This window comes from Tympanuchus pallidicinctus, unplaced genomic scaffold, assembly GCF_026119805.1.
Source record: "Tympanuchus pallidicinctus isolate F22 unplaced genomic scaffold, pur_lepc_1.0 scaffold3, whole genome shotgun sequence".
Lineage (NCBI taxonomy): Eukaryota > Metazoa > Chordata > Aves > Galliformes > Phasianidae > Tympanuchus > Tympanuchus pallidicinctus.
In genome coordinates this window covers 62,126,134-62,152,460 of record NW_026294747.1, presented here as the reverse complement: position 1 = coordinate 62,152,460, position 26,327 = coordinate 62,126,134, and the positions used below count along the sequence as shown (strand labels likewise).

Below are 26,327 nucleotides of genomic sequence, written 5' to 3'. Positions count from 1 at the left end.
GAGAAGGGGTGCGCAGCGGCACTCTGCTCGGCCAATAGAAGCGGGCGGCGAGCGCATGCGCAGAACGTCGCTGCGGGCTGTGCTGCTGCGAGGTGAGTGCAGGCCGGGCCGGGGTTGCGCGGGGATGGAGGAGGCGGGAAGGTGAGGGGTGTTTAGCCGGGGGTTGGAGTGGGAAAGGGTGGAGGAGCGGAGTGGGGGTCTGACCTGCTTAGGTAGGGTTAGAACTCACGGAGAAGATGTCTCTGGCCGAGGGGAGCTGAAGGGGTTTGCTGTAGAGCCGCATCAGGAGGGCAGATGAGGGTTGTAGTGGAGCTTGGCATGGAGTTGTTGGACATAAAACGATTTTTGTCTTCTCTTAGGTCTGTATGAAAAGGAAGGGGTGTCATCTATTCTCTGACTCAAAGGAGGCCTTGGGTATGAGGGGACCTTTAAGATCATGCTGTACTAACCTCTGTCTGCTGTGTTGTTTTTGGGTCAGCAGGTGGCTATGTTACATTTAGGGTAAGGAGAGGGGAAGGCTTTTTTTCATAGTGGCGAAAAGGGATGAGAAAGAGAGGGAAGTGTATTTTTGTGGGTGTGGAGAGATCTAGCTGGGGGTAAGGAAGAGAATAGTGAGCCTTGGAGGTGGCAGTTAGGTAGGAGAAGGGAGCGAGCTGTGGGAGGAAGGGTGGGGAGAAAGAAGGGCTCACTGCTGAGGTAGGGTGGGGGACTGTGCAGTTTTGGGCTCCTTTCTCCAAGAATGACCCTGAGGCCCAGGGGCACATTCAGAGAAGGGCAGCAAAGCTGTGAAGGGTCTGGAGTACAGGTCTTAAGGGGAGTGGCAGTGGGAACTGGGGTTATTCAGTCTGGAGAAGCGGAGGCTCAGGGGAGAGCTTATTGCTCTTTACAACTGTCTGAAAGGATGGAGCAAGATTGGGATTAGCCTCTTTTCCCCACTAACAGTGATGGAGCTAGAGGGAATGGCTTTGAGTTGTGCCAGGGAAGGGTCATGCTGGATATTTGGAGAAATTTCTTCTCAGAAGTTGTAATGCATTGGCACAGGCTGCCCAGAAGTCTCAGGAAACATTCAAGAACCATGGAGATGTGGCACTGAGGGATGTGATTTCGTGGGTATCTTAGTGTTCTTTTCTAACCTTAATGATTCTATGACCCTGTGAGGAAAAAGAAGCAGGACTTGAGAAGCAGAGTTCTATCTGTGTTTTGAAATGGAGGGGTCAAGGCAGGGTCAAGATCAAAGAGGAAAGCAATGAGTGCTAATATGGGTGGTGCAGATGCTGTTGTGGGAAGTGAGGCAGCTTGTATTTAATTAGATGCAGGATGATTTGGTGGAATTTTGATCTTGAAGAGGGCTGCTTTATATCAGGCATACAATCTGATTTTGGGTGGTGCTCTATGGAGCCAGGAGTTTGACTCAGTGATTTTTTTAAGGGTCTGTTCCAACTTGGGTTATTCTATGGAGAATCCTCTCAGCCTTGAGCTGTCCTTTAGTAGGGACCTGTTGGTCTTTTGGAGTGAGGGAAGACAAATCTCAAAGTACAGACTTACTGTGAATCTTCACCTGTTGTATTTCTGGGTGGATCACCTTAGAGTGCATTGTGACTTGTAGCATCGTTTGGGGAATGGTGAAGTTACAAACTTTGGTGGGGGCAGCGCGTTAAACCTTTCGTTAAAAAGGACTCACTACTTGACAGTCTTCATAAATGTTCTTAAAATAAAGGTTGCTGGGCTGACAGAACTGTTAAAATTTGTCCTTTGTGAGATGGTACGGTTTGGAAGTGAACCATCAAGGATAGAAGAGATCCATAAGATCACTATGAAGGAGGACCAAAGGCAAACATCAATACATTAGAGACATGTGGAGAAGAGTTTTGCAGTTAATTAGCAAGATGAGAGGAACCTGTGACTGAGTTCTGGAGGCTCTGAGGTAGGCACATTGTGAAGGGATGATTTGCTTGTGAGTTGCCAGCATCTTTTCAGGGCGTATGCAGCATCTCCTCACACCTGTGGCAATTAGTAATGCTTATATTTCATTAAGTGATCTCACAGCACTTGGCAAGAGAAGGTGAGTCACCTTCTTTTTATAGAATCAGCCACCACTTGTATATTAGCTAAAGAACTTAGGCAATGTTGTGGTGACACGGTTGGAAATAATCCTCATCTCATTGCTGCTGATCCTAGTTCTTGCTGTGTGTGGTAGTGCACTCTGCGAAGGGCTGCTGTGTCAGAGATGGGGCAGAATGTGAGTAATGTGCTGATGGGAGAAACTGCCTGGGTTATCTGCTGGGTGGACAAAAGTGTAGGCAAACTTCTGTTTGTTCATAAAACATGAAAGAATTCATTGTGAATTCATTTTAGTTGGCTCCTCCTCTTCCACTGCATGGGAATGGAGCTTTCTAAGGAGTGTAGCTCTTGTAAAAACAAGCAAGAGTTGGTTTATGAGATGGCCAAATAAAAATTTCTTAATATTGGTTCAAGGAGGGTGCAATTATGAAAATACTAGGATGACAGTATTTCTAGCAGCTCAGAAGGTTTTATAATTGCAGGTTAGTGCCCATCAGAGATATATAAGATGCAGTATACGAGTGTCAGAGGAAAAGCAAATATATATAATGCTTTTTTTCCAGCTGACTTCAGATGGTTGTGCACGTCTTTGTTTTTGTTTGATGCTGTTTAAGTTTGTCATGTGTTATAATTGAACTCCATGAAGTCTTGTGTTAAATTAATAGCTCACTGTTGAATGCTTTTAAACAGCAGCAGTGTTGCGTACCATGATATCTGTTTTGCTTGCTGTTGAATAAAATAATCCTTGGTTTTCCTCATGTGGATTTTCATTTATCCTATGTTTAAATTTCTTCTTATCTGAGGGGAGGGGTGAGGGGATTAAGTTGTGCAGAGCCACTGCTAGTTAAAGCATGATTATGTTGGGGAAAAATGTAATGAAACAGTAGATTCAATTAGCAAATAGGCTTTTGTGTGGAAATTCTGGCCTCAGGCACAGAAAGAAGCTGACTATCAGGCAAAGCCTCTGAGCTCTCAGGTGAGTCAAAAGTCATATGACCCAAGGCACGCACACACACACATATGTATACACCAGTCAAGTGACAGCTTTGTTTCTTCCTCTGGTCTGAGAGGACTTTTTTACTCTTAGATCCAGGGGTAAGCACACCTTCTGTGTTGGATACATGTAGCTTTATTTCATCTGCTCTCTCGGGCTTTGAAGAGGGAAAAAAAGAAAACATTTTACATACAGATGGACAGATTTGTGAACATAGCAGTTCCCAAAAAACTGTCTGAGGTTTCTGCAGCTACAGATAAAGGTAAGGAGCTTGAGAGATGACTTAGAAATGTACTTGAATGGCACAGCTGCAAGACTGTATGTTTTTACATTTATACCAGTCATGAGCAGGCTTTAGAGAATGTGCTGTTTTAACTGGATGTTGGTGGTAGTTTGTAAGACTCAGCCTGTGAAAACAGGCTCTATGTGAGATTTTACACAAGTTTAAAGAGCTGCTTGCTTGTTAACTGTTTCTCCTTGCTGTGGGTATGCCTTTGTGAAGATGGCTGTTGCTGTTAGCAGAGGCTGGGAGTTGTTTCCCAGTTGACACTGTTCCAATGTGCCTGTCCCAACAGCAAGGGCTAAGAAACCTCCTATTTGCTTCTTGCTTTCTCTTGTGATCCTCTGCAATGTACATCATCTTTCAGCGCCTTGATTTCTTTATTATTTTTATTAATCTTTATAAAACAGCACCTGAGGGGAAGAGCTTGTTGTTGTATGCAGCATGCTGGTAGTACAAAAAGGCATAAGTAGCAGATTTCATGCTCTTGAAATTGGAGAGGTGATGGTGAGGTCAAAAACATGACACGCTTGATGGGTAGGGAGGCTGCTGATATGTTGTTAGTTTCAGTGAATTTCATTGGACTTTGCAATATGTTTAGAGTGTGAGAAGCTTGAGGATGAAATACGAGATGTTTATTTTGGTTTACTTTTTGTTGGCTATATATTACTGTTACCAGTACTTCTGAGAGAATCTGAATGCTGTTTAAGTGTATATGCTGTCTTACAAATGTGCTGAGTGGGTGGCAATTTCAAATCTTTGAATATGTGAGGGAGAAGATATCTCTGAAAGTGTTCTACTGAATTGCAGAAACCAAAATCAGTGTCAAATCCAGGCAGTTAAAGCTGTTTGTAACTTGTAATTCCTGTTTAACAAAGCTGTAATGTGATTTAGTTTCAGGTGTCAGTGATTTTAATAGCAAAGTAACTTTTATTCTCTTGCACACATACTGATGTAATTGTCAATTGCACTTACAGAAATTACAGTATCAGTCTGGCAGGGGGTTTTGTAGAGCTCTAACTTTTCATTTATTGTGTCATCCAAGTAACTGAGTACCTTGTGATAATGCTATACACCAGAATGTATTGTAGCATAATTAACAGACAAGACTTTGAGAAGAGTAAGAATGAATAAGCAAGTAATTAAATCACCATTACATAATGGTTGTTCATAAGGAATTAAGTCATGGAACATAACTGGTCTTCAATACAATGAAAACTAGCGCTGTTGCAAGAAACAATCTGACTCTTTAGGTACAGGAAATATCTTTGGGAATTTAGGAATTGGTGCACATGCAGATGTGTTTCATTTAATTTACTGTTCCAAACTTGAGATTGTTCTGCTTTAGCCACGTCAGGCCTTAAAGCACATGACAGCTTTGTCTTTGTCTGCTTGGATTTGAGATACTAGTGAGCAAGTCTTATGGGGTAAACTATGCATCATCAAGTAGCATCACAGGCTTCCACGAAAACATGGGCTGTCAGAGGTGTAATGAAATTGCCATTGCCCTGGTGTTGTCAGTTTACTCTGAGCTGAGCAATCAGTTCCCTTGGCTCTTTTAAGCCTCTGCCTGTTCTGCTGCTTGCTCTGCTATCATACCTATTGAATTGCTCCACGTGCCAGGCCAGAAGCACCTCTTCTCATCTATGGCATCTTTTTTATCTGAGTGTGTTTATAATTTGATCTGGGAATATGTCAACTAAGCATTGATTGCTCAGAGTAGGAGGAGAAGGACCTGTTATTTCATGTCACTGTCATGGGTTTGTGTTGATGGCCTCATGTTGATGCTTTCTGGATTTTCTTTATGTCTCATATGGTGATGAGGTAGGGAATCACAGAATAGCCAGGGTTGGAAGAGGGACCTCAAGGATCATGAATTTCCAACCCCCCCCTGCCACATGCAGTGCCACCAACCTCCCCATTTAATACTAGGCCGGGCTGCCCAGGGCCCCATCCAGTCTGGCCTTGAACACCTCCAGGGGAATTGAAGACTTACATGGCTTTCTAGGGAAAAGGGGTGTGTGAAAGACTCAAAGTTGGTGAAAACTTTGTGTGTTCCTGTTATTGGTAGGTTCTTCTCCATGCAAAATGATGAACGTAGGTGCATGAATGCGGAGTAATCTAATTAGAAAGCACCTGCCCTTAGAGTAATATCCATTGTGTTAATGCAGTACTCATTTGAAGTTGATGCTGTGATAAATCACATGCTGAAACGTAATGAGAACATTCTGAGAAGGGGAGGCAGTGCTGTTATGGAGCAGATGCTATTACTGGCAGCCCTGTTCAGAAAGGGTGAGGTGTTGTTTTGTTTTTTAGAGGGAAATAGTTAGGAATGGTTTCCAAATTTTGTAAACTATCTGCAGCAGTTTCCAAATCTGTGTTGTGTAAGTACTCAGAAGGATATAGTGAACATACTGGAAACCAGCTGTGGGTAGGATTCATTATTTGAGTGTTTGGAACGTTAGGTTTCATACGTTGTTAAGAATTCTCGCCTAATTTTTTTTTCCACTTTCATTCTAGTTTTTTTTTCTGGCTTTGAAGGTGTTGCTGCTGTAGAAGAGGATCTGAACAGCGAGCTGATGAACGAAGACATTCGTATCCATAGCTGGCCTTGTTCTTACTACTTGGACACCAACAAGCAATGGGTCTCTGGCAGACTCTTACTGACCCCTGTTGCGATCAAATTTACAGCTGACAAGACTGGGGAGGTTTTGGTCAACTTCCATCTTTCTAGTATCAGTGAGATCAAGAAGGAATCATCGAATTTAATTTTCAGCTCTCTTACCATCTTGGAGAAGAACACCAAACACTGGTTCAGTTCTTTGCAGCCCAGCAGAAATGCGGTGTTCAACATCCTGGAGCACTTCTGGAGGGAGCGGTTGCTGTCAAGTGAAGGTGCAGGAGCAGAAGCAGCAGCCTTGCAGACAACAAAAGGAAAGGAACTGACTGGGTTGTTGACTGGGTCGCAGAAACGGCTGGAGGATACAGCAAAAGTGCTGCATTACCAGGGCGAGCAGTTTGATAACATCATGAGAGGACTCAACAAGATCGAAGGGGATATGGATGTGGCAGACAGGTATGGTACTGTAGCATCTTCTGAGCTAAGTAGTGGTTGTGGGATTGTATGCCATAAAAGAGAGCTGCAGAAGTCTTTAGGAAACCAAAGTGTTGATTTGCAGTAAAAGTTTAAGCCTGTGGTGATCTCTTGTCAATGTAGTTCTTATTGAGATGTTGAGCAACATCTTGATGTTGCTTCTGTATTTGTCTTTCCTCCTGTCTCACATTTCTTCTCTCTGGTTAAATTATTTCCATATGTGTTCTTTGTCTTTCAAGTGTCTTTTCAAGCCCTTCTGAGTTTCATTTATGATTGGCAGAAATGTTAATCTTTGAGAGATCTCAAACAAGTCTTGTTTTGAGAAAATTGAAAGCTAGTTACAGGAAAGATACAAATTAATACCCCTGCTGAATGGCACGCTCTGTAATTAATGATTTTATCAGGTGTCCCAGAATATAGATGTGTGAAATATTAGAAGTTTAGTTTCTTTCCTAAGTCATGGAGTAGCCTACGTTGCTGTTACGCAGTGAACACAACCGAGGTTTGGCTTTTCTGTTGGTTTGTTTTGCTTTTTCTCCCAAGGAAATGATGCATATGGCAGGAGTTCTTCCTTCTTGGAAGTAGTTTCCTAGAGTTATCAGGTGACAGCCCCAAAATAATCTTTGGTTTAGCTAGACTGCATTCCTTTTTCTGTGAATTGAAGGCAACTCTTGAAGCTGCTTTTGTATGCAAAGTGTAGCTGAGGGCTTTGTATTTGCTGTTAGGGGCAGCAGTGAGGACTGTGTGGTGAAAATGCTGTCAGGGAAATGGCTGTAGATGGAATATTTGTGGTAATCTCAGGCACTCAGTGATTAATTGTTTTTGAAAACAGTCTTAAGCATTGAACTTAGGCAACAGAATGGAGCTGTGGAGAACACTGGAGATGCTGTGTGTCTTTGGCTGTAGCAGAAATCGTGAATAGTGAGTGGTTGGTGTCACTGTGTTTCAGTTTCATTATTTAATGATTATCATTTAAAGTGAATTACTCTATGCTATTTTGTGTGTAAGCTGGACTCAACAGCAGTCTAAAACAGACAAGATTAGTAGTACTGTCATGTTTGAAGATCTGTAGTTATGAGTGTCTTTGTGGAAGCTCTGACACCTGCATAAAGAAACAAACCCACTAGAAGTTCAGACTGGTTGTTCTTGGAAGAAGCATTTGTTTTTAGAAAGATATGTCTCAAGGAAAGTGTTGATTTCACATTGATTTTGGTGATACTCCTCATGCTCTTTCATGAAAAGCCAAGGCAACGGAAAGCTTCAGCAATAGATTTTAAAGTTTTGTAGCAATAAACAAAGAGTAGGAAAATGAACAGCTGCTCATTGTTTTTGGAAGAGGGTTTTGTTTTGGATTAAGATGTGCTGGGAGGTATTGCTTGTCCTGGTGAATCTGAAGAGCTGAATGCTTTGATTTTAAAAATGGAAAAATAAAGGAAGACATTGACCAAATGTTAGGTGATGCTTATTTTATCTGAACTGTGTGGGTTTGAACCAATTTCATCGCAGACTAACACTAAGTTGGGAGTCATAAGCCAATCTGCTTTCCCTTTCACATGCTTTTTAGGGAATTCTAACACTTGTTTGAGAATACATTGTATATGTAGCTGGATTCAATGAATCCATTCCCCCTCCCACTCCTGACCGAGGGCCTTCTGGTAAACAGATGACATCTTTCTTCATCTTCCTAAACAGTGTAGAAAATGGGTATGTTCAAAGCTCACTTGATTGTTGCATGTTGGCTAATTCAGACTATTAACATAATTAAACATGCAGATGTATCTTATGTCTCTGACTCTTGCAAACTTTAGAAACTTACTAAGAAATAACTACGTAGATGAGATAATTTGGGGCCATTGTACGCATGTTAAAGATTTTGTGCAGGCAGGTATTAAGAGGGAGCAGATTTCAGTGTGTATTAGTTAAAGTTTTTAATAGCAACACCAATATGGTGGGGTTGTCTTTGATAAAACAAGCCAGGCTTTTCTTTCTGTGTTCATATGTTTAAAACTTTGATTAACTTTGTATCTGTATGTGTGGGCTTTTTGTTTTTTTGGATTATTAATTCTATTCTTGTGTGTGCCTGGGTATATACAGCTGCTTTCAGTGGAACTGTGTGCAGATAAGCAGAACAGAGTCTGACGTGCTAGCAGATGTTCACCAACCAAAAATAAACTGGTTCCTTATAAATATATTGCTGTGAGAGGACAAGGTACTCTGGTTGCAAATTTTCAGTTGTGTATAAAGACTGATGTACTGGTTTGTTGATACAGGGGGGTGACTCCTCCATGGAAGGCCAGAGAAGTTGGCTGGAGCCTTTGTCAGGGCTGCACAACGGAGAAATCTTGACTGTAAATCAGACATTGCACAGCCAGGAAGTTGGTCCCTTGGGAAAGGAGGGAGGGGAGAGCAAGGGGATAAAGGGATGAAAATTAAGGCTGAAACCTATCAAGAGTAAGTTACCACAGTGTAAATAGAGGTTTAGATTTGTCATGCTGCAGCTGTTATCAGTAAGTAAACACACGTGCTCTTTTCTCACCATAAATGTGATGAGGGAAGCTTATACTGCAGTAGGAATTTAATGACTTCTCATAGATTTGGACACAGGCGTAAGCTGTCATTGTCCTGGAATACCTCGTTGTAACTCTTTCATTAACCAAGAGGCCAGAAAATGCACTGTGCTCTGTAGGAGTGAGATCAGGTCAGTTTCTGTTTAGTTACGACACCTAAGTCGGTGCATGGCTTTTGATTTGGGAGATGCTGCGAGCTAGCAGTGCTTAGAGGGTTTTTTCAGTCTTTCTCCATGCTGAACTTAAGTTGAACCTCATAGTTTCAGAATTCAGCCCTAAATCTGTGACACTGTGCCATTTCAAATTGTGTTAGTGCAGAACTTTGTTACATCTCTTCGGATGTGTCTTTTTTTTCCCCCTTTAAGGAGTGTCACAGCATTTTCAGAGGGCAGCAGAGAGCTCCCAGACCCATTGCTCATCTTGCATGCTGTCAACATAAATATACGATGTCCGTGCACTAGCTGGGAGTATACTGTTAAAGCAATTCATTCTGCCTCTGTCTGTGTGGTTTACTCCCAGGGTGCTTTCTTTTCTGCTTTTTCTTGCAGATGGATTTCTTTAAGTAGGTCTGTTTAGGAGCTGGTGCATAACTTTGGCTAGTAAACAAGGGGTTCAGTTAATTTCCACTTTCAGATTAAACTGTATTTACAGTCAAATTAAGCAGGATTTTAAAATTGCAAAGTCTTCTGTAGAACCATTCTGATTCTCATGGCAATCGAATCATTATAGACAGTATCTTGAGAGCATCATTGTGATGTGTATTTCATCAGGCAGTACTTTCCATGTGAGTTAAATAAAGCTGACTTTCCAAAACAGCAGTGAAGCAGAAATAGTTTATATTTCGTTCCAATAAGGCTTGTGTCTCGAGGGTTTGTGACAGTAAATAGTCTTTTTTTTAGTAAGGACAGTGTTTTGTTAAATTCCAGTTTGGCTTCATTAGGAGCATCTACTGTAGCACCTGTCATTGGCAGGGTTGTTAGAGCAGTGGAATGGAACAAAATCAAATCAAAATCCTGTTTTTCATTCATTTTCATTCCTTCCCCCCCCCCCCCTTTTTTTTTTCCCCCTGTGGATAGGATGCCTAGGAGGCATAGACCTGATGAGATCTGTGATATTGATCTTCTTTGGGACAGTACCACATGAAAGGATAATGGGCCAAGCTGACAGAAAATGTAACAGAGGGATCATATTCAGCATTCACAAATTCTTCCCTCTGAATGTACATAGAATGCATATAATGCCTTTCTTGTCTGCATTTGTTGAGCCAGTGCTCAGAACTTTGTACTCACTTGTTTGAGCTGGCAGTGGGAATTTGGGACCGGGGGCAAAGCGAAAAGTGGCATCAGCCTGTGGGATGGAGGTAGAAGGGAGTAGTAAAAAGCAGCAGCAATGATGCCCAAGAGGGGAAATACTGAGCTTAAAGGCAGTGTTAGCTAAAGAACAAATGGTTGTAAATTGGCCTGAGTAAACCCAGTGGGAAGCTGGATTTCTCACTTCTGAATGGTGAGACTCTGGGATCGCTTTCCAACGTGTTGGCAAATAAGGGAAAAGCTGTTGTTGAAAAAGGATGGATTGTGGTAAGATGTGAATAGGATTGAGAAGCAAAATAGCAGAGGGCTGGAATCAATATGAAGAGTTGTTCGTAGATGAAGTAATTTGCTTTCAGCTGGTGGGTAGCACAGCCTTCCTACTGGCTTTTTCCTTCTAACGCTCTCTTCTCTTTGCTAGGCTGTTGACGGAACTCGAATCTCCTTCTTGGTGGCCATTTAGCAGCAAGCTCTGGAAAGCACCCTTGGAAGCGAAGCCAAAGGAAACTGCCACAGTTTCCGATTTGAAGAACCAGGAAGGAATCATAATTAGAATTCCAGTTATTATCACCCACAGAACAGACTCAAATGTGAAGCCAGGAAAACTCACGCTCTTTGCTTCTGGCCTGGAAATCAGTGACTGCAATTCTCAGGTCATTCACCGGTTTGAATCGAAGGATGTGGATGATATCAAAGTTCACACACCGTATGAAATCAGTGTCCGTCAGAGGTTTATTGGAAAGCCTGACACCTCTTACCGGCTCTTGTCAGCAAAGATGCCAGAAGCAATCTCTGTCTTAGAGATGCAGTTTAGCAAGAAGATACAGTTTTTAGAAGATGCCCTCGGATTTGTTGGTGCCAGGAAGTCTCCTCAGGTAGATTTTGGCACTTCCATTTGGCAAGCAGGTATGTGACAGACAAAACAATCTATCCATAATTGCTATTGCCAGTATGCACTGTTTTTAAATGGCTTTCAAACTCTGAATGGGATATGCAAGTCCTCTTTACCCCCAACCCAGTGGTGAGGCCACGCTGGTAATAAAACATAACTAATTACTAGTTGACTTCAGGCCCTTTTACCAAGAGAGCAAGGGTGAGGCTGGAGCTAACAGAAGTGCTGGGGAAGTTTGAATACTGTTGGATTTACTTTCTCCCAAATGCATTAGCAAAATGTGACTCCAGATGCTGAAGCTGCGGTGTCTCTTGAGGGCCTGACAACTAGAATATGCCAAGCTGTCTTTAACACTGTAGTCTCAGCTGGTGTTTTCACCAACTTCACAGCGGTTTGTGAAAGGATTAGCTTGATTTGAGTTTCAACTACTGGGCTGTGTTTTAACTTCGGTGTCATTCTTTTTTTCCAGTGGTCACCAATTCAGTATTGTGCTACTCTGGGGAAGGGTTGTTAGAAATCCATTCTCCTCTTTGGAGTGTGTGCTTCTGAGTCCTCTGCTGTTACTATTTTTCCTTTGGCAGTTTGCAACTGGAAGCAATATTTAATATAAAAAGTTTACAACAAACTCCCAGTCCAGTGAGTTTTCAAATAACTTAAAAGCCAGCATTTCTATTTCATAATAAGTGAAAATAAACGTATTTATTTAAGAAGTTCCATTGTTTGGATTTAGGAGATTTTAGGTTTCGGATCAGGTGAAGGCACAGTTTAAATCACTGTAAAACAAACAAAAAAACCACCAGGAGGGGCTTCAACTCCTTCACAACAGTAAGAATGAAAACCTTAAGCTATTGCTACTTTTAAAATCTTGGGAGGGTTGTGTTTTTGTTCATATCTTGTTATCCAAACCAAAATTCATTTGTAAAGCTGATGGATTTTTGTCTGCTCTGTCAACATGTCCAAATCCTTTTTTTCTCCTAATTGTTAGTGACCAAAGAGCAAATCAATGGATGGATTTATTATCAGTAAATTAAGAAAAGTAGAAAAATGCTAGACTAAAACAATAGGTAAAACTAATTCTAAGCACAAAGCTACAACTGGATTTCAGCAGGGAGAATCATGTTCTCTTGTTGACGAGTCATCGAGGGCCATAGCTTGGAAAAGCTTGTTAATTTTTAGGGAAGTCAGTCTCTGGGCATCTGGCACTGAAGTGTCGGCACAACAACTTAGAGGAAAAACAACCTGCTGGTTTCTTAAGCACTGAGTTATTCCAGCAAATTGGTGTTCAGTTCCTGATGGTCTTAAGCCTGGTTACATAAAATAATTGGTAGTACAGCCCTACTGTGCTTAATTTCCCCACTGCTCTGCTCTGTTTGCATCTGAGTCAGTGAGTCAAGGATATTGCTCTCCTACCCCCACCTGCATTCTGGCTGTTTAATTTGGAAATGCCAGCAAAGAAAACGGGAGGTTATGGAAATCCTGACTGCTGCAGCTCCACCAAAACCCTTGTTTGTTCCTTCCCTGGAGACGGCTTGCTGCCTGCCCGCTGTCACTAGATGGCAGTCACGGATTGTGCTTTACCCAATGCTTATTTTCCACGGCCGTTCACATGCTGCAAGTACGGGTGACCGTGGTTATTATTGATCTGATTCGCTGCTAAAAGCAGGGGGGAGTATTCTGTGTTATGCACGTCTGCCTTTGAGTCCACATAAACTGTGCGTGTGATTTCAAGTATAGCAAACATTGATTCAGAGGTGTGCAGGAGAAGCAGAGGTGCAGCAAAGTGGCTGGTAGTGTTCTCTGCTGCAGGCAGTGCAGCTAAGGGATGTGAACATTTCCACAACTGTCATCATCTTCTCTAGGTCCTGTCTACTTATACAAGTCCTGCCTTAAAGCTGTGCATGTTGCACATTTGTATAAATAACTGCAACAAAACTGTTTTTCCTATGAGTTTTGGCTTGATTTCAAGTAAGCCCTTCACAGATTCCTATTCTTAGACACTCTAGATTACTGAAACAACTTTTAGCTACTTTGTACCTCTTTCCTGACTCTGTGTGTGTGTGTGTTTGTTTTTGACAAAGCTGCAAAGAGTGTTCAAATGCTGGAGGGAGCACAGAAAGGATTGTTTTGTAACAGAGGCTCTTCTGTGATAGATTAATTCCAGTACTTTCCTCACCAGTAATGGCTGATCACAGTTCCCCTAGACTAAAAGGCACAAGAAATCTTACAGTGTGCTTGTCTAGGGCAGTGCTGTCTTAATCCTATAGCTGGAGACTGGCATTTACAGCTTTAGATCCCTTTCAAAGCTGCTGCCTTTTCCCTGCTTAGCCACAGTGATTGTGTTTTCATTCTTAGGAGTTTACAGCACTTTGCTAGTTACTCTCTTGGAGGCAGCAGTCCTGCAAGCCAACTGGATGTAACAGAGCTAAACAAAATTGCTTTACTGCTTTTTAAATATTTCTGCCTCTTTATTCATTCTCTCCTTCCTTTTTTTTTTTTTTTTTTTGTTTGTTTGTTACTAGAAATTGCTGAGAATCGTCAGATCTCCTTCCCCTGTTCCATTCTATGTGCTTTTGTCATGTTCCCCTCCTATTCCTGTCCTCTGAGCTTAATGGGAGTTAATGAAATAATTAGCACGTAGGGACACTCAGCTGATAAGAACCATGCAGAATCTTGTCTGGCTGTTTGCTGCCATACGAAGGTCTGTTATTCCCTTACCACTTTCCCTTTTGAGGGAGTCCATGATAATAATATACCATAAGCAGTGTTTTTTCAGTGCCTGGTTCCTATCCCTTCCAAGTACCAAGAGCATTTGCACAGGGTAACATAAGTACAATGAATGATTTGCTTGTCTTAAACCTTGCTGGTGTCTGAGTCCAGTGAGTTTCAGACTGATAAGTGAGTATGTCCAAGGATTAGGAGCTTGCAGTAATTACTTGAGAGGGATTTAAGGTTTGGTACTTTTGATTTAGATTTTGTCTCTGTTTTCATGGAGAAGTAACACTACCCCAGGGCAGTTAGGTGAATGCTGCCAGCCAGCCAGCTGGGCACCAGCTTGGGCCTGGCAGGGAGCTCTGACTTGTGACATGCTTTCTGGCCTGATGTCCTGAAGATTTGCTGTCATTGTCCTGCACAGGTCAGGCTGTTTGCTTGCAGGTGGTAGTGGTAGCACTAGCTTCCTTCCTTCTCAGTGCCTCTTTAAGTGGGAGCACTTTGGAGATGTTTGGAGTGCTTCTAGGAGCCAAGATGTGCGTCTTGAGTGTTTAGAACCCATCTGCATCAAAAATAACAACCTTTCCTTGCAGCACGTCCCTGCTACCCCACTGGGCAGTATCAGATAGTGCAATAGGAGCTGATGCTTTAAATAAAGGACAGGTGGCATGTTACACCAGGGACTGCATTCATGCTGCCTAGCTGGGGGTGGCTGTTAGCGTCAGTGTTGCCCTTCTGCTTCAGGGGTTCACTGGCTTCACTCTTTGGCTCTGTCTGTAGTCCATCACTTTTAAATTCTTTAATTAAAAACATTAAAAAGAAGCAACGGGTGCAGATTCTTAGTTTATCTGATTGGAATTGCATTGCTGCTGCTTGCTGTCTGTTAACATGCATGCTGACAGCCCAAAATGAACTCATTCTTCAGGTGCAGCCTTTAAGAATGGTCTTTCAGCAGCGTGTTTACTTTCAGTTTGGGCATTGTACAAAATACAGCGTGAATCCTTCCTTGGAGAACTTGGCTCAAAAAGCAAGGATGGGTCTGGTGTATCTGAATGAGCTTGTCCTCTTGCAGACTGCTACAGAGCAGAGTTCAGCCTCTTTGGTTCTGCACTAGCGTTCCCCTGTCACTACAGGAGATGGCAGTCTTTGACCATGGGAATTTCTCTTTCAGCCACAGGACTCTTGGGAGGAGTGGTGCAGCCCAGCTCTCCGGTGGGAGACAGAGAAGGAACGGACAGTGACCAGGTTCAGCTGCAGAAGCATGAGAAGATCTCTCAGGAGGAGGCAAAAGAGCTTAAACAGGTATAAGTCAAGATAACTGAATTGGTTTGCTCCCTGTTTATCCTTAGCAACATGCATTATTCTCCCTTCATCAGAAACGTAGTCACAGAATCATAGGGATTGGAAAAGGACCTCTGGAAGTCATCTAGTCCAACCCTCCTGCTAAAGCAGATTCCATGGAATCAAGTAGTGGTCAGTGTCTTAACAAAAATATTAACATCCCTAAACTTTAAAAAAAAAAAAAAAAAAAAAAGTCCATCAAGTCTGTGATTAAAATACACTGACAACTTTCTATTTGTTCTTACCTATTTTGAACAAACTGGAGATTATTAGCGAAGTATATCAAAGAGAGGGTTAATAGCACAAGGAAAATCTTTAAATTTAACCTGCTTTATCTGAAGATTAAGAAGATTAGCAGATCGTTTTTAGCTTCTTTTGTGTTTTTTCCTTTGCTATTTTACTCCTTTTGGTGAGAAGTAGTTCTGTCAAGAAGTGCTCTGCTCAGTTTTGTGAATGTTTCCAAAACAGATGAATGTCGTGAGCACACAGCAATGAATTAAGCAACTAAAAATGAAAATGTCTTCAATATATTCACAGATAATCATGAAAAGTAACCAAAAGATTATTGGGTAGGTGAGAGTTTAACCTTTGCAGAAATTTTCTGTGTGGGATGGTGGACTAGAAGCTATGTTAAATGACCAGTGTTATTTAAAACAAAATCCTTTGATGATTAACTGAAGCCCGAGAGACAATTCTGGTATTTATTTATACTGCACCAAGCTGGGAATTTTTAAACCAGTTAATGATTTGGGGTAAACTTGTGGGTAGGGGTGGGTGGGAAGGGGATCTGAATGCCAAATTGACAGCCTATGAATTGGCCTGATTTTCCCCAGTAATTGCTGAGCACCTGTTCCTTGAGAATCAGGCCTTTTTAATCATCGTTCCACTCATTAATAGTTTTAAAATACATTCAGTAATGCCTATTAAACTCCTGTTCATTTTTCCTGCTAGAAAATGCCTCATAAATGTAGCCTTTTAGACCCAAACTTGCTTAATTAACCAAAATAATCAAGATCTTTTGACTGAAATATCTAATTTGGGCTTTTTCAGAATCAGAATGAACTAGTCACGTTCTGATTGCTCTCTCTTTTCCTCATCTCTTCAAGAGCTCGTTTCTGTGATCTGTCACTTGATCAAAAAATAAGCATTTTCTGATGCTGCGTTGACCTTTCGGAGTGTTTTGAGAGACTATTACTCAATCAGAGTTGTACAAATATCAGCAATCCATTAATCATTTGTACATGGACTTTGTGCAGCTATTAGGTATTCAGAAGAGCTAGTTGTTCCTCTCTTAAATGTCAGCTTTTCAGCACTATAATTCTAATTTGCAGCCAGACCCCCAAAAACTGAATATTATTATAGTAAGGATTATTGGTCATGTAATGCTTTTGAAGGCACACATTTTGCTGTATCTTGTAAGGAAAAAAAGACTCTAGGAATGGCTTCCCCAGAGCCAGTTCTTGACAGCTGAACAGCAAACAACCTTGGTCAGTGCTTGATGTTATCAAAGCAGTTGGCTGTGAATAGAGAAGCAGATATATATGTATGACAGGGGGAGTTCAGCATCTTCCAGCAAGCTGTGTGAACTGGGGATGAAGCCTCCTATCTAGTACAGACTGGTGTTCCTCTCTAGCTGTTCCCAGGAATTCTCCAGTACACATCTTTTTTTTCCTCAGTGCTCTGGAGCTTAAAACAGAATCAAGTAACTCTGTGGTGAACTTTAGAGAGGAAGGAGGTGTAAACACAAAGAAGGAAAGTGTGATCAAAAATGAGCAAAAGTAGACTTCAGAGGTGTGGTAGAGGTTGAGGATCAAGGGCAGCATCATGGTAAGTGCTGCACAGAGCCTTCTAGGTACTGAGCCCCTACTGTTAGGGAAGGGAAGGTCTTGTAACTGCTTCCAAGAGGAACGTTTAAGTCCATAAGTCATTTCAGCCCGCAGCAAGAACTTGTCTTACATTGTTGCAGCTGCTTTCAGAGAGTATCTTTGTACCACTTCAGCTCCTGCTTTGTCTATCAACAGCAAAGCATTTAGAGATCAGGTAGTGGAAACAGTTATAGAAGCAATGCATTAATGTGCATTGAAGTCTATGACATTTGCCACATCGTGTTTCATGGGTGCATTAAGTGTGTTGGAGGTCCATTTGTTTAACCATAGTGTTGTGTTGGTTTTGTTTTTTTTTTTCCTAAGCATTTTCCTTTATTGGAGATTTTTTAGTTGTCTGTAATGTAAGCATTTTTTTAATATTTAAAAAAAAAAAACCCCACAAAACAGGGCCAACACTTGAGAACCAAAACAAACTCACAAAGCCCAGAACAGCTCTGCTATGTTCACCTAATTACTTATTATGTGATTAATAAGTAGAACTTGCTGAATTGGAGAAGGGAGATTTGCAATGAGCAGATTGCATGTCCCTTCTCCTCTCCTTCAAAAAAAAAAAAAAAAAAAAAAAGGAAAAAATAGTTGCCATGATAATAACAGTTATTTTGCAGAAGGAATTGTTGAATGATGCTAAATTCCTCCCATTAGAGCTGGAAGCGCTGGATGGTCTGCGGTTGTGACTGGGTGCCTGAGTGAAAAAAAGACCTCACTGGGACACTTGTGTTGAAAACACAGTCTTTAACATAATACAGAGTGGTGATGTGAGCTATGTTACTTAGCTGTGCTATAGAGAATGGAGAAAGAAGCCTGCACAGTTCCTGTGGTCTCTGGCTGAGCCTCTGCCTACCGCCTTGCTGTGGCTGACATAATGGCAATGGGTGTGGGAGGGGATGCAATAATATTAGCTTAAGAGGAGGGGGAGTAGTTCTGTTCTGTAGATCTGAATTTGTTTTGCCAAGCCAGTGTTTTCTAATTTCCTAAACTCTTCCTGCCAAAGAACTGTTGTCTTGATATTTAGTGTCTGCACATTGTGTATGCCATGAGGACAGATAGTATTAAAGAAATTAATTCTACAACATCTGGAAAAACATCACATCCCAGTGTGTATTTTAGCATTTACTTCCTAGATTATTCTGTTTCAATCTTTTGCTCCATTCAGAGACTCTTGTGTGTTTAGTTACCCTTCTATCATGCCATCATCTCAGGAAATCACAACTGTTAGGTCAGAGAAAAAGCGTTTTGTTGAGAAGCTGTTCACTCCAATTGCTAAATTCCAAATTTGCTCATAGGATGGCCTTGTTCCATGGCCAAGAGCAAGCAACAGGCAGCTGATCTAAGCAGCCATGTGTCATGATCGTGCTCTGGATTTTGTTTATGAAAGCACTATCTGGAGAAAGAGCTGAGCTCCTTGCAACTGTTACTGTGTATTTGCTTGTGTGTAACTTAAATGTTTCATGGTACCAAAATAAAAGGTGATAGTGAATCCAGTGAAACTGGCTTTGTCACAACTGCTTGAATGAATATATATATATATATTTTTTTTTTCTTGTCTAGGTGAGACCAGGGCCACCCTCAGTGCTTTGTACTTGGGGGCACTGGGCAGTCTGGGCTAGCATGAAATGGGGAGGTTGGTGGCCTTGCCTGTGGCAGGAGGGTTGGAGATTCATGATCCTGAAGTCCCTTCCAACCCTGGCCATTCTGTGATTCTCTATTCCCAAGTGGCAGAGAAAGCAGATAAAATCAGATTTCCATATCAGTCCAGGAAGAAATAATGGGGAAATCAGACACAAAGAATAAGGTAATAAGTCGTGGCCTTTTAATGCTGTTCTAATAGCCACTGACAGCAATATAAATCCTTGTTGTTGTTGTTGTAGAAGTTACTCTTGTTACATGAGGCTTTGACAGATCTCTTTTAGTGGATTATACTGCAGTGGTATAGCAAGTTGTTGTTCCTTCCTGCCTCCCAGCTCCCCTCCAGGTGCAGTAGGAGAGGATGTCCACAGGCCCCTTATTTATTTCAGTGCACATCACTCACTTCACTGGGTCTGAGCTTATAATGACGCTTCAGATTAGACTGTCTTAAGTGCTGTCCCAATTTTAGCTTTCTTCCATTACGTTCAGCACAGAGGTGAAGCATCGTGTCAAAACATTACAAGTTATGATCATCAAAACCTCTTTTTACACCACAGTTCAGAATACTGTGACAGTTGCTTCCTAACAGGTGAATTTGGCCTGGGAGCCTGCCTCCAAGAGCCATTTCTGGTTTTCTGTACTCTGCTTTCGCATTCAGCCCTTATCTGACCTGCACAGGGAAAGTGAAATGGATTAATTGAGGATTTCAGAGAGTTCATACTCAGTTGGCAATACTTTCTGCACTCGGATGCTTTTTGTACCTTATTTTCATGGATGCTCAGTGTATTGAGGTGCTAAATCATATTTCACAAGCCTTAGATAACTGTGTTATGGTGACATCTGGGGACCTAAACTGAGTTCAGGTCTCTGTGGTAACACCTTTGGCATACAGTCTTTGTGTGGTTAATGCTTTGAGTTTTAGACATCAGGTGATGTGACAAGGTGGTAATAGGATTAAGTACTGAGGAAGATCCTGGGGGCTTGGAGTCCTCTGCTGTCATTCCAGCTCTGTCTGCATGGAAATTGTTTGCAGCCTAGCTGATCATCTCAGCCCCTTGTTCAGCAAAAAGGGAGGAATGGACAGTAGTTGAACTCCTTGAGCAGATAAGTTAAATCACAGTCTCAGTTGCATTGCCCAGGTTCCCACAAGTTTAATGAGAATTCAGGATTGCATAGCTCAGATGGGCACCTGTTCATAAATCAAGGCATGAGTCTGCCATGGTTGAACACTTGACAAAGGGTGTAATTCTGGTTTTTAACTTTACTAATTATTAATCAACAGCCTGTTCAGACAAGCAGTGCATATGCAGATCTTCCAATGTCTTAGCATGCTGCATTGAGTTTTTGGGACATACTTGCATTGCTGTTTTTTGCGTGACAATTTTGCACGTGGGAACACTCAGTAACTCATCTGAAGTGCGCAGAAAAAGTGTGGCAGAGCCAGAGAACAAGTCAGACTTTCCAGATTGTTATATGGAGACACAAATTGGAGGCTGTCTCATTGTAAGATTTACCAGTGCCTGATGAAATATGCCTTTAAAGTGCGTCTTTGGTGGGATCATACTTGCCCATCCACTTTGTGTAACAGATTGTGGTTGGTTCATGGTCCAAAATATGTAAAAATATACAGAAGGCACTGCTGCTGTGAGCAGCTGACAGAACTGAAGCAGTGATAACTAGATGTCTTGCCATCATTTCACTTTGCAAAACTAGTGATCAGTTTTGGCCAGATAGCAGATTCCAGTGACTTTTACCATTGGGCTGTGTGGGAAATGCATCTTAATACTTTCAGATCCCTTTGCATGGAGTAGCAGTGCTCATCTTGAACGGTCGAAGCTGTGCTGGACTAAAGGGTTAAGAGATTTATTACCAGACTGTTTAAGACAAAGAGAATGAGCAGATGAAAGTGAGCTGCTTGCCTTTTATTTTTACATGCAAGTATAACCACACAGTCATCGCCTGCTGTGTTTCAAAGCAGAGCATAATTGGCAGGTGGACTGAGCAGACTGTAGCTGACTGAATTTCCATTTTACTGCTTTCATATCTTAAAAGCTTTTCTGTTCTCAACAATTGTGTCTTTTTCTGTATTTTAAATGTTGAGTGTGCTCTAATGAATGCGAAGCCTATCAAAAGTAATCTGGTTTAGAACTAAAAATAAAGATGTTTTTCGTGGTGAACCTGGGCCTTTTTTTTTTTTTTTTTTTTTGGCAGAGCTGTGACTTATAAATAAATTGTATGCTTCTTGGAGAAGTGGGAAGGGGAGTGTGTCCCTACTCCCTTCCAGCATCCTTTTGTGCCAGCACCTAGCTTTGTGTAGGTGTCATGGAGGAAGCACTGATCTTCTGCCCTCTCCTCAGCAGATCTCACAAACTAGGATGGGTGAGGACATAAATCATGAAAGCTGAGCTTACCTTGCTGCAGTGCGCAAGGACATGTTGAAAGAGAGGAGAGACCTCACTCCTAAATTACCTCCAGGATTGGAAGATCTGTTGATGTGGAGTCTGAAACCTGGTAGGCACTTTGTTAGATGAATGTGGAGGCTGGCCCTGCTCTAAGCCAGGAGAAGTGGACCAGAAGGCCTTTAGAGATCTCATCCATTCTTAATTATACTATGACATGAATGCAAGACTGCAGTCAGTGTTGCTTGGAAGGATTTATTCTGTGGGGCACTGTCCACTTTATGCATAAGGATCAAAAATTCAAAGCAGGGACTGAGGTGGAAACACATTCTAACTTCACAAATCCAGGTAGTTAATTCCTTAGGAGGGGCAAGACTGCATCCCAGCCTCATTTCTTGGATCACACACAGGGTAGAGTTGATCATGTCATTTTTCTTTTTGGTGCATATCCTACACACATCTACTATCTACAGTCTGGGGAATTCAGCCTTGCTTTACTCTTACAGGGTAGGAACCTGAAGTGTTTCATTTGGGATCGAAGCAGATTTTTCTTCACTTGTAGTTTTGGTTAGGACAGAAAAAGGTAGATTAGGCTTGATCCATGATTTGCTTTGTATTTTTGCTTTGGCAGCCAAATTGCAAAGCCAGTTATTCACACAGCTGTATTTCTAGCTGCTTGTGATTTATGGAAAGAGCTGAGAGATATTTTATGAGATAAATCCCACTATTGTGGGCTGACATCCAGCTTTAGTCAAAGAATTCTGACTGCATAAAATTCCCCTGCCATTCCAGTTAGATATAATATTCCTCGCTGCTTTTCTCAAACCAGTAACTTACCTAGCTTCAAACAGGGGGATTGCTATGGAATTCAGCCCCATCTGTGGACATAGGGGCTGCTGACATTTCATAGCAGTTTTCTGAGGGCTGATGCTTACTCTAAAACAAATAAAATCTGTTCTGTGGTTCTATGGAAAACAAGAACTGAATTTGCCAGTTATGAAATCAATAAAATAATAGTTAAATTGGTGTGTAGAGTATAATTCCTTTTCTTATTTTACCAGAAGCCACAGATGTATTGTGAACTACACAGCCTATAGTTTTGGTAGCTTCAGTGATGTTATGTGGATGCTTACGTACCACTACAATTGATGATGTGGAGTGTTAAAGCTGATTGTTTTTTTTCCTTGGGGATTATTATTCAATTGCTCATGTTAATCAGGCAGTGTGGAGCTGCCTGTGAATGCCTGAGGAGGCAGATCATGTAGACCAGCAGTGATAGCAGAGACAGCCCCTTTATAATCTGAAGGATTTGAGAGGTTGCATTTCCAATTGATCTAACGTGGCATAGGTCTGCTTTTCAAATCTAACTTACAGAGTCAAGGGAAGGCAGCTGGGTCTTGCCCATCAGGCAGGTGCTTTAAGTTCATACCACCAGGTTTATTAAGGGAGTAGCCAGAAGTGGGAATAAAAGGTGGTGCTGTAACTCATGCCTTAAGAGTGCTGCTGAAAGGAGCCTGTGTTACAGAGCAAGAAATGAAGATCATAAAATCATTGAGGCTGGAATAGACTTCTAAGGTCACCAAATCCAGCCTCAGCCCATCACCACCATGCCTTCTAAACCACCTTGCTCAGTGCCACATCTACACGTTTCTTGATCACCTTCAGAGATGGTGACATTGCTGCTTTCCTGAGCAGCCTCTTTCAATGCATTGCTGTTCTTTGTAACTCTGCTATTGGAATCAGTTGTGTGAACCAATGACAGCTAAAGTTTAACAGGTCTAATAGGTCAGCATTGGGCAACAATCTGTAACAATACAGATGTCTTCTCCCCTTAGGAATGCATCACTTTAGAGGCTTCAGCCCTTTATGGACTAGTATCAGCTTTTTCAAACAACAGAGTTTCTTGGCCATTATGGAGTAACTCAGGGTGCTTGCTCACATTCCCACATAACAACTGGTAAATTGCTAAGTGTATCATAAATTGGCTGGTTGGTTGTATAATGTTGAGAGCCTGGAAGAGAGATGTTGGAGGTACAATAGTTGTTGCTCATCTTCTCATCTGTTTATACATCCCAGGGTCCAGAGGGAATTAGGTGATATGATTGCCAAGCCACACTCTGTCATATTGGAAAAGTCACGGTGATCAAGCAAAGTTCCTGGTGTCTGGATAAAGGCAAGCATTGCTCCCATTTTAAAATGGGAAGGAAGGAAGGTCCTATTAACTGCAGACCAGTCAGCCTTACCTCTGTGCCTGGGAAGATTGTGGAACAGATCCTCCTGAAAGTCATGTCAAGGCACACGTGAGACAGGGAGGTGATTTGAGACAGCATAGCTCCACCAAAGGCAGACTGTGCATGACCAGTCTGGCAGTTTTCTGCGATGGAGGGACTACATCAGTAGAGAAGGGAACATTGTCCAGAGCACTTCAGGGCATGACTACAAATTATGTGGTCATTCACAGCAAAGAAATGAGTGACTGCCTTGTTTCTGTTACACTGTCAAAGAACCACGTGGTTTTTTGCTCAAAGCTCTCAGTCTTTTCTTCCAATAGATACTGAAGAAGTTGAAGAGCCTCGCCTTGGAGACAGAAGCAGAACTGGAGAGGCAGGACGAAGCTCTGGATTCCATCACTACCTCCGTCGACCGTGCGACGCTGAATATCGACAAGCAGAACCGCAGAATAAAGAAGCTGACGTAGCACCCACAGGAGCCAGTGGGGATGGCATCATGAGGAAGAGGGGATCAGGGAATTGTGTTTTTAAAGACTGTTTCTGTGTAGACACTTTGTGTGGGAGCTGCTTGCGATGTTGTCTGGAGCACGGCACGGTTGATGTCAAGTTTCTGAGAGTTCTGAACGTGTCTCCAGACTTGGACGATGATGGTTGGCTGTTTCAGGATGGAAAAAGGCCAAACCTTTTAATCACGGTGAAACAATGAGAGTGGATCCTTGAACTACAGAAAATCTGTAAATACAAAGGGATGTGATTTCATCTGAAAGAACTTTTATGCTGCTTTTTACGTTGTTGCTTCTGAAAGGTTTGTTGTTGTTGTTTTTTTTACTGCAGCAAAGGAGGGAGAAATGAACTGCATGACTATTTTAGATGATTACAACCTATTAATTCTCTATTCCTTGCAAATAGTTAATAGCTGAACTGAGGGCCAGATGTCAGACCGCAAGTCATTGAGGCTTTTTTGTGTGTGTGTGAGTTAATGCTGAGGTGAGCAAATGGTGGTGATAAAACCTTGTGTTCACTGAACGAGTAGTTTTAATAAATTTCAAACGTATTTTTAATGTGCTCAGAAATTTTATAAGAATAATTAAGGATTAGTGGCCACAGCTGTTGTGCCATGTCCAGGGAAATCAAGGGAAGAATTTTAGTTAATATGCATGCATTGGTGCAGACATTGACTTTCTGAAGTATTTCTTTCCCATTGGATGAATATTTTGCTTACTTACAAGCAGTAAGTGTCAAAGTTAAATATATGCTGCTTCTTTCCAAAGAGGGATTGCTGATCTTGATGAACACCTACACCTTTTGCTTTATTTTTCACCTTTGTACCTCAGAATTAATGAAGGAATTGATTCTGGAGTAGAGGAAGGTATTTTTTCATGGATGGATTTATTCAGAGCATCTCCTGCAGTTCACTGTGTGTATTGCTGTCTTGCACATAGTGGTTTTATATTTTTGGTAAAGGTCTGATGGATTCAGTGTCCTCAGAACATCATGAACATAGCATTCACTTAGCGTGGTGCCTGCTTACTTTGTTGGACTTGGGCTGCCACGTCTGATGGAGGCTAGTGGAAGGCATCGTGCACCTTTGCATCTCTACCTTCAGTTTCCAGGAATCTCCCATGCACTTTTCTCTGACTCTGAAAACTTCATGTGTTCTGGGGAGCATCATCTGCTTTTTGTGTGTCTGCTCCACGTTCATAGGTTGAGAGGCCAATGGCTGGAACCACAGGCACCTGCATATCATGTTGCTGTTGTGCATCTGTCTGCCTTCTGATTATTATTTATTTGCACAAACTGGTGATGAAACATTTCAAGACTTCTTTTACTTCTGCATTTCTAGAATAAAAGGGAATCTTGCCAATTGTTGTCTAGTAGATTTTGTTTACAGTCAGCTCCACTGATTCTACAGAACAGTGGAGACGTTTTCCTAACTTACTGGGTACTGTATTGGAGGGATTCTAGGTAAAGCCTATGACAGAGTATTCGAAAGGCATGATTGCTTTTCACCTCCCATTTCATTGAATCCTGCTGTTGGCAAGCTATTTTCATTCAAAAGAGCTGTTGTAATCTCTTCTTTTTCTCCCGAGTGTTTTTGTATTAAAAATATCTTCTTGTATTGCTCTCAAATACAACCTGCAATATTTTTAAGTAGTGAAGCTTTGAACTGTTTATTCTACTGATAGCTGACGTGAAAATTTCCTGTTTCAGAGTAATTCAGCCTACTTTATAAAGAAATGCACAGTAGATCACATAGAGTATGTTGTTTTCAAGACCTTACTCTACCTTGTTTTGTATATTGCTTCATATTAGCTTATTAGTATTGGAGGAAGTCGTGCTTCTGCACTGCAAGTCCTTCATTTACAGTCAAAGTTGTTACTGGCATGCACTTTACCTATTTGCTGAATATGGTGATTATATATACATACACCGTGTCGTGTGAAATGAAATATTGTCTGGGATTCTCTTTCTTGTTTGTTTCTGATACCTAAATCACTGTTGTTTTACTGTGAAGGTATGTTTACATAACTATGTTACGAATTTAAAAACACACTTTGCACAAAATGTATGTTAACTGACCCTGGTGCTGACTGGGAATGGATCTGTACACTGAATTAGTTTAGATCAAGACTGCCAAAAGCAAATGCCAATTACACAACATTTAGCTTAGCATTCTTTGTGCCATGTTTTTACTGATGTAATTTTTATCATGAGCTGTTGCATCTGATACCCTGTCTGTGATTTGTGTTAGTCTGTGTCCATGCTAAAACAAAATGGTAATATGATTTGTAAGCAGTGATCCATTCTAGAAACATACATGTACCTCCTAGCCGAGTTTCAAATGCCTGGAGGAGTTTCACTCTGTAATTTATTAAATATATTGGACTGGTATCTTCTGTCTTGTATTTATTTGACTAAGAAGTTATGATGGAAAATGCT

General features: G+C 41.6%; 1 protein-coding gene across 6 annotated transcripts; it reads left to right on the top strand.

Moving 5' to 3' along the window:
- Positions 1-22: 22 nt before the first annotated feature.
- Positions 23-26,279, top strand: SNAP47 (synaptosome associated protein 47). 6 transcript variants are annotated; one of them, XM_052692805.1, is made up of 5 exons: positions 23-92; positions 5,856-6,411; positions 10,725-11,209; positions 15,076-15,206; positions 23,692-26,279. In XM_052692805.1, exons 1-5 carry the CDS (start codon positions 56-58, stop codon positions 24,091-24,093), a joined length of 1,611 nt encoding a protein of 536 aa, XP_052548765.1. In that variant the 5' UTR covers positions 23-55; the 3' UTR covers positions 24,094-26,279. The 6 variants fall into 6 exon arrangements, 5 of the variants coding, with proteins under 5 accessions (XP_052548765.1, XP_052548768.1, XP_052548766.1 ...); XM_052692808.1 differs by having other exon boundaries at positions 23,708-23,975; XM_052692806.1 differs by having other exon boundaries at positions 48-92; positions 5,877-6,411.
- The last annotated feature ends 48 nt before the right edge of the window (positions 26,280-26,327 follow it).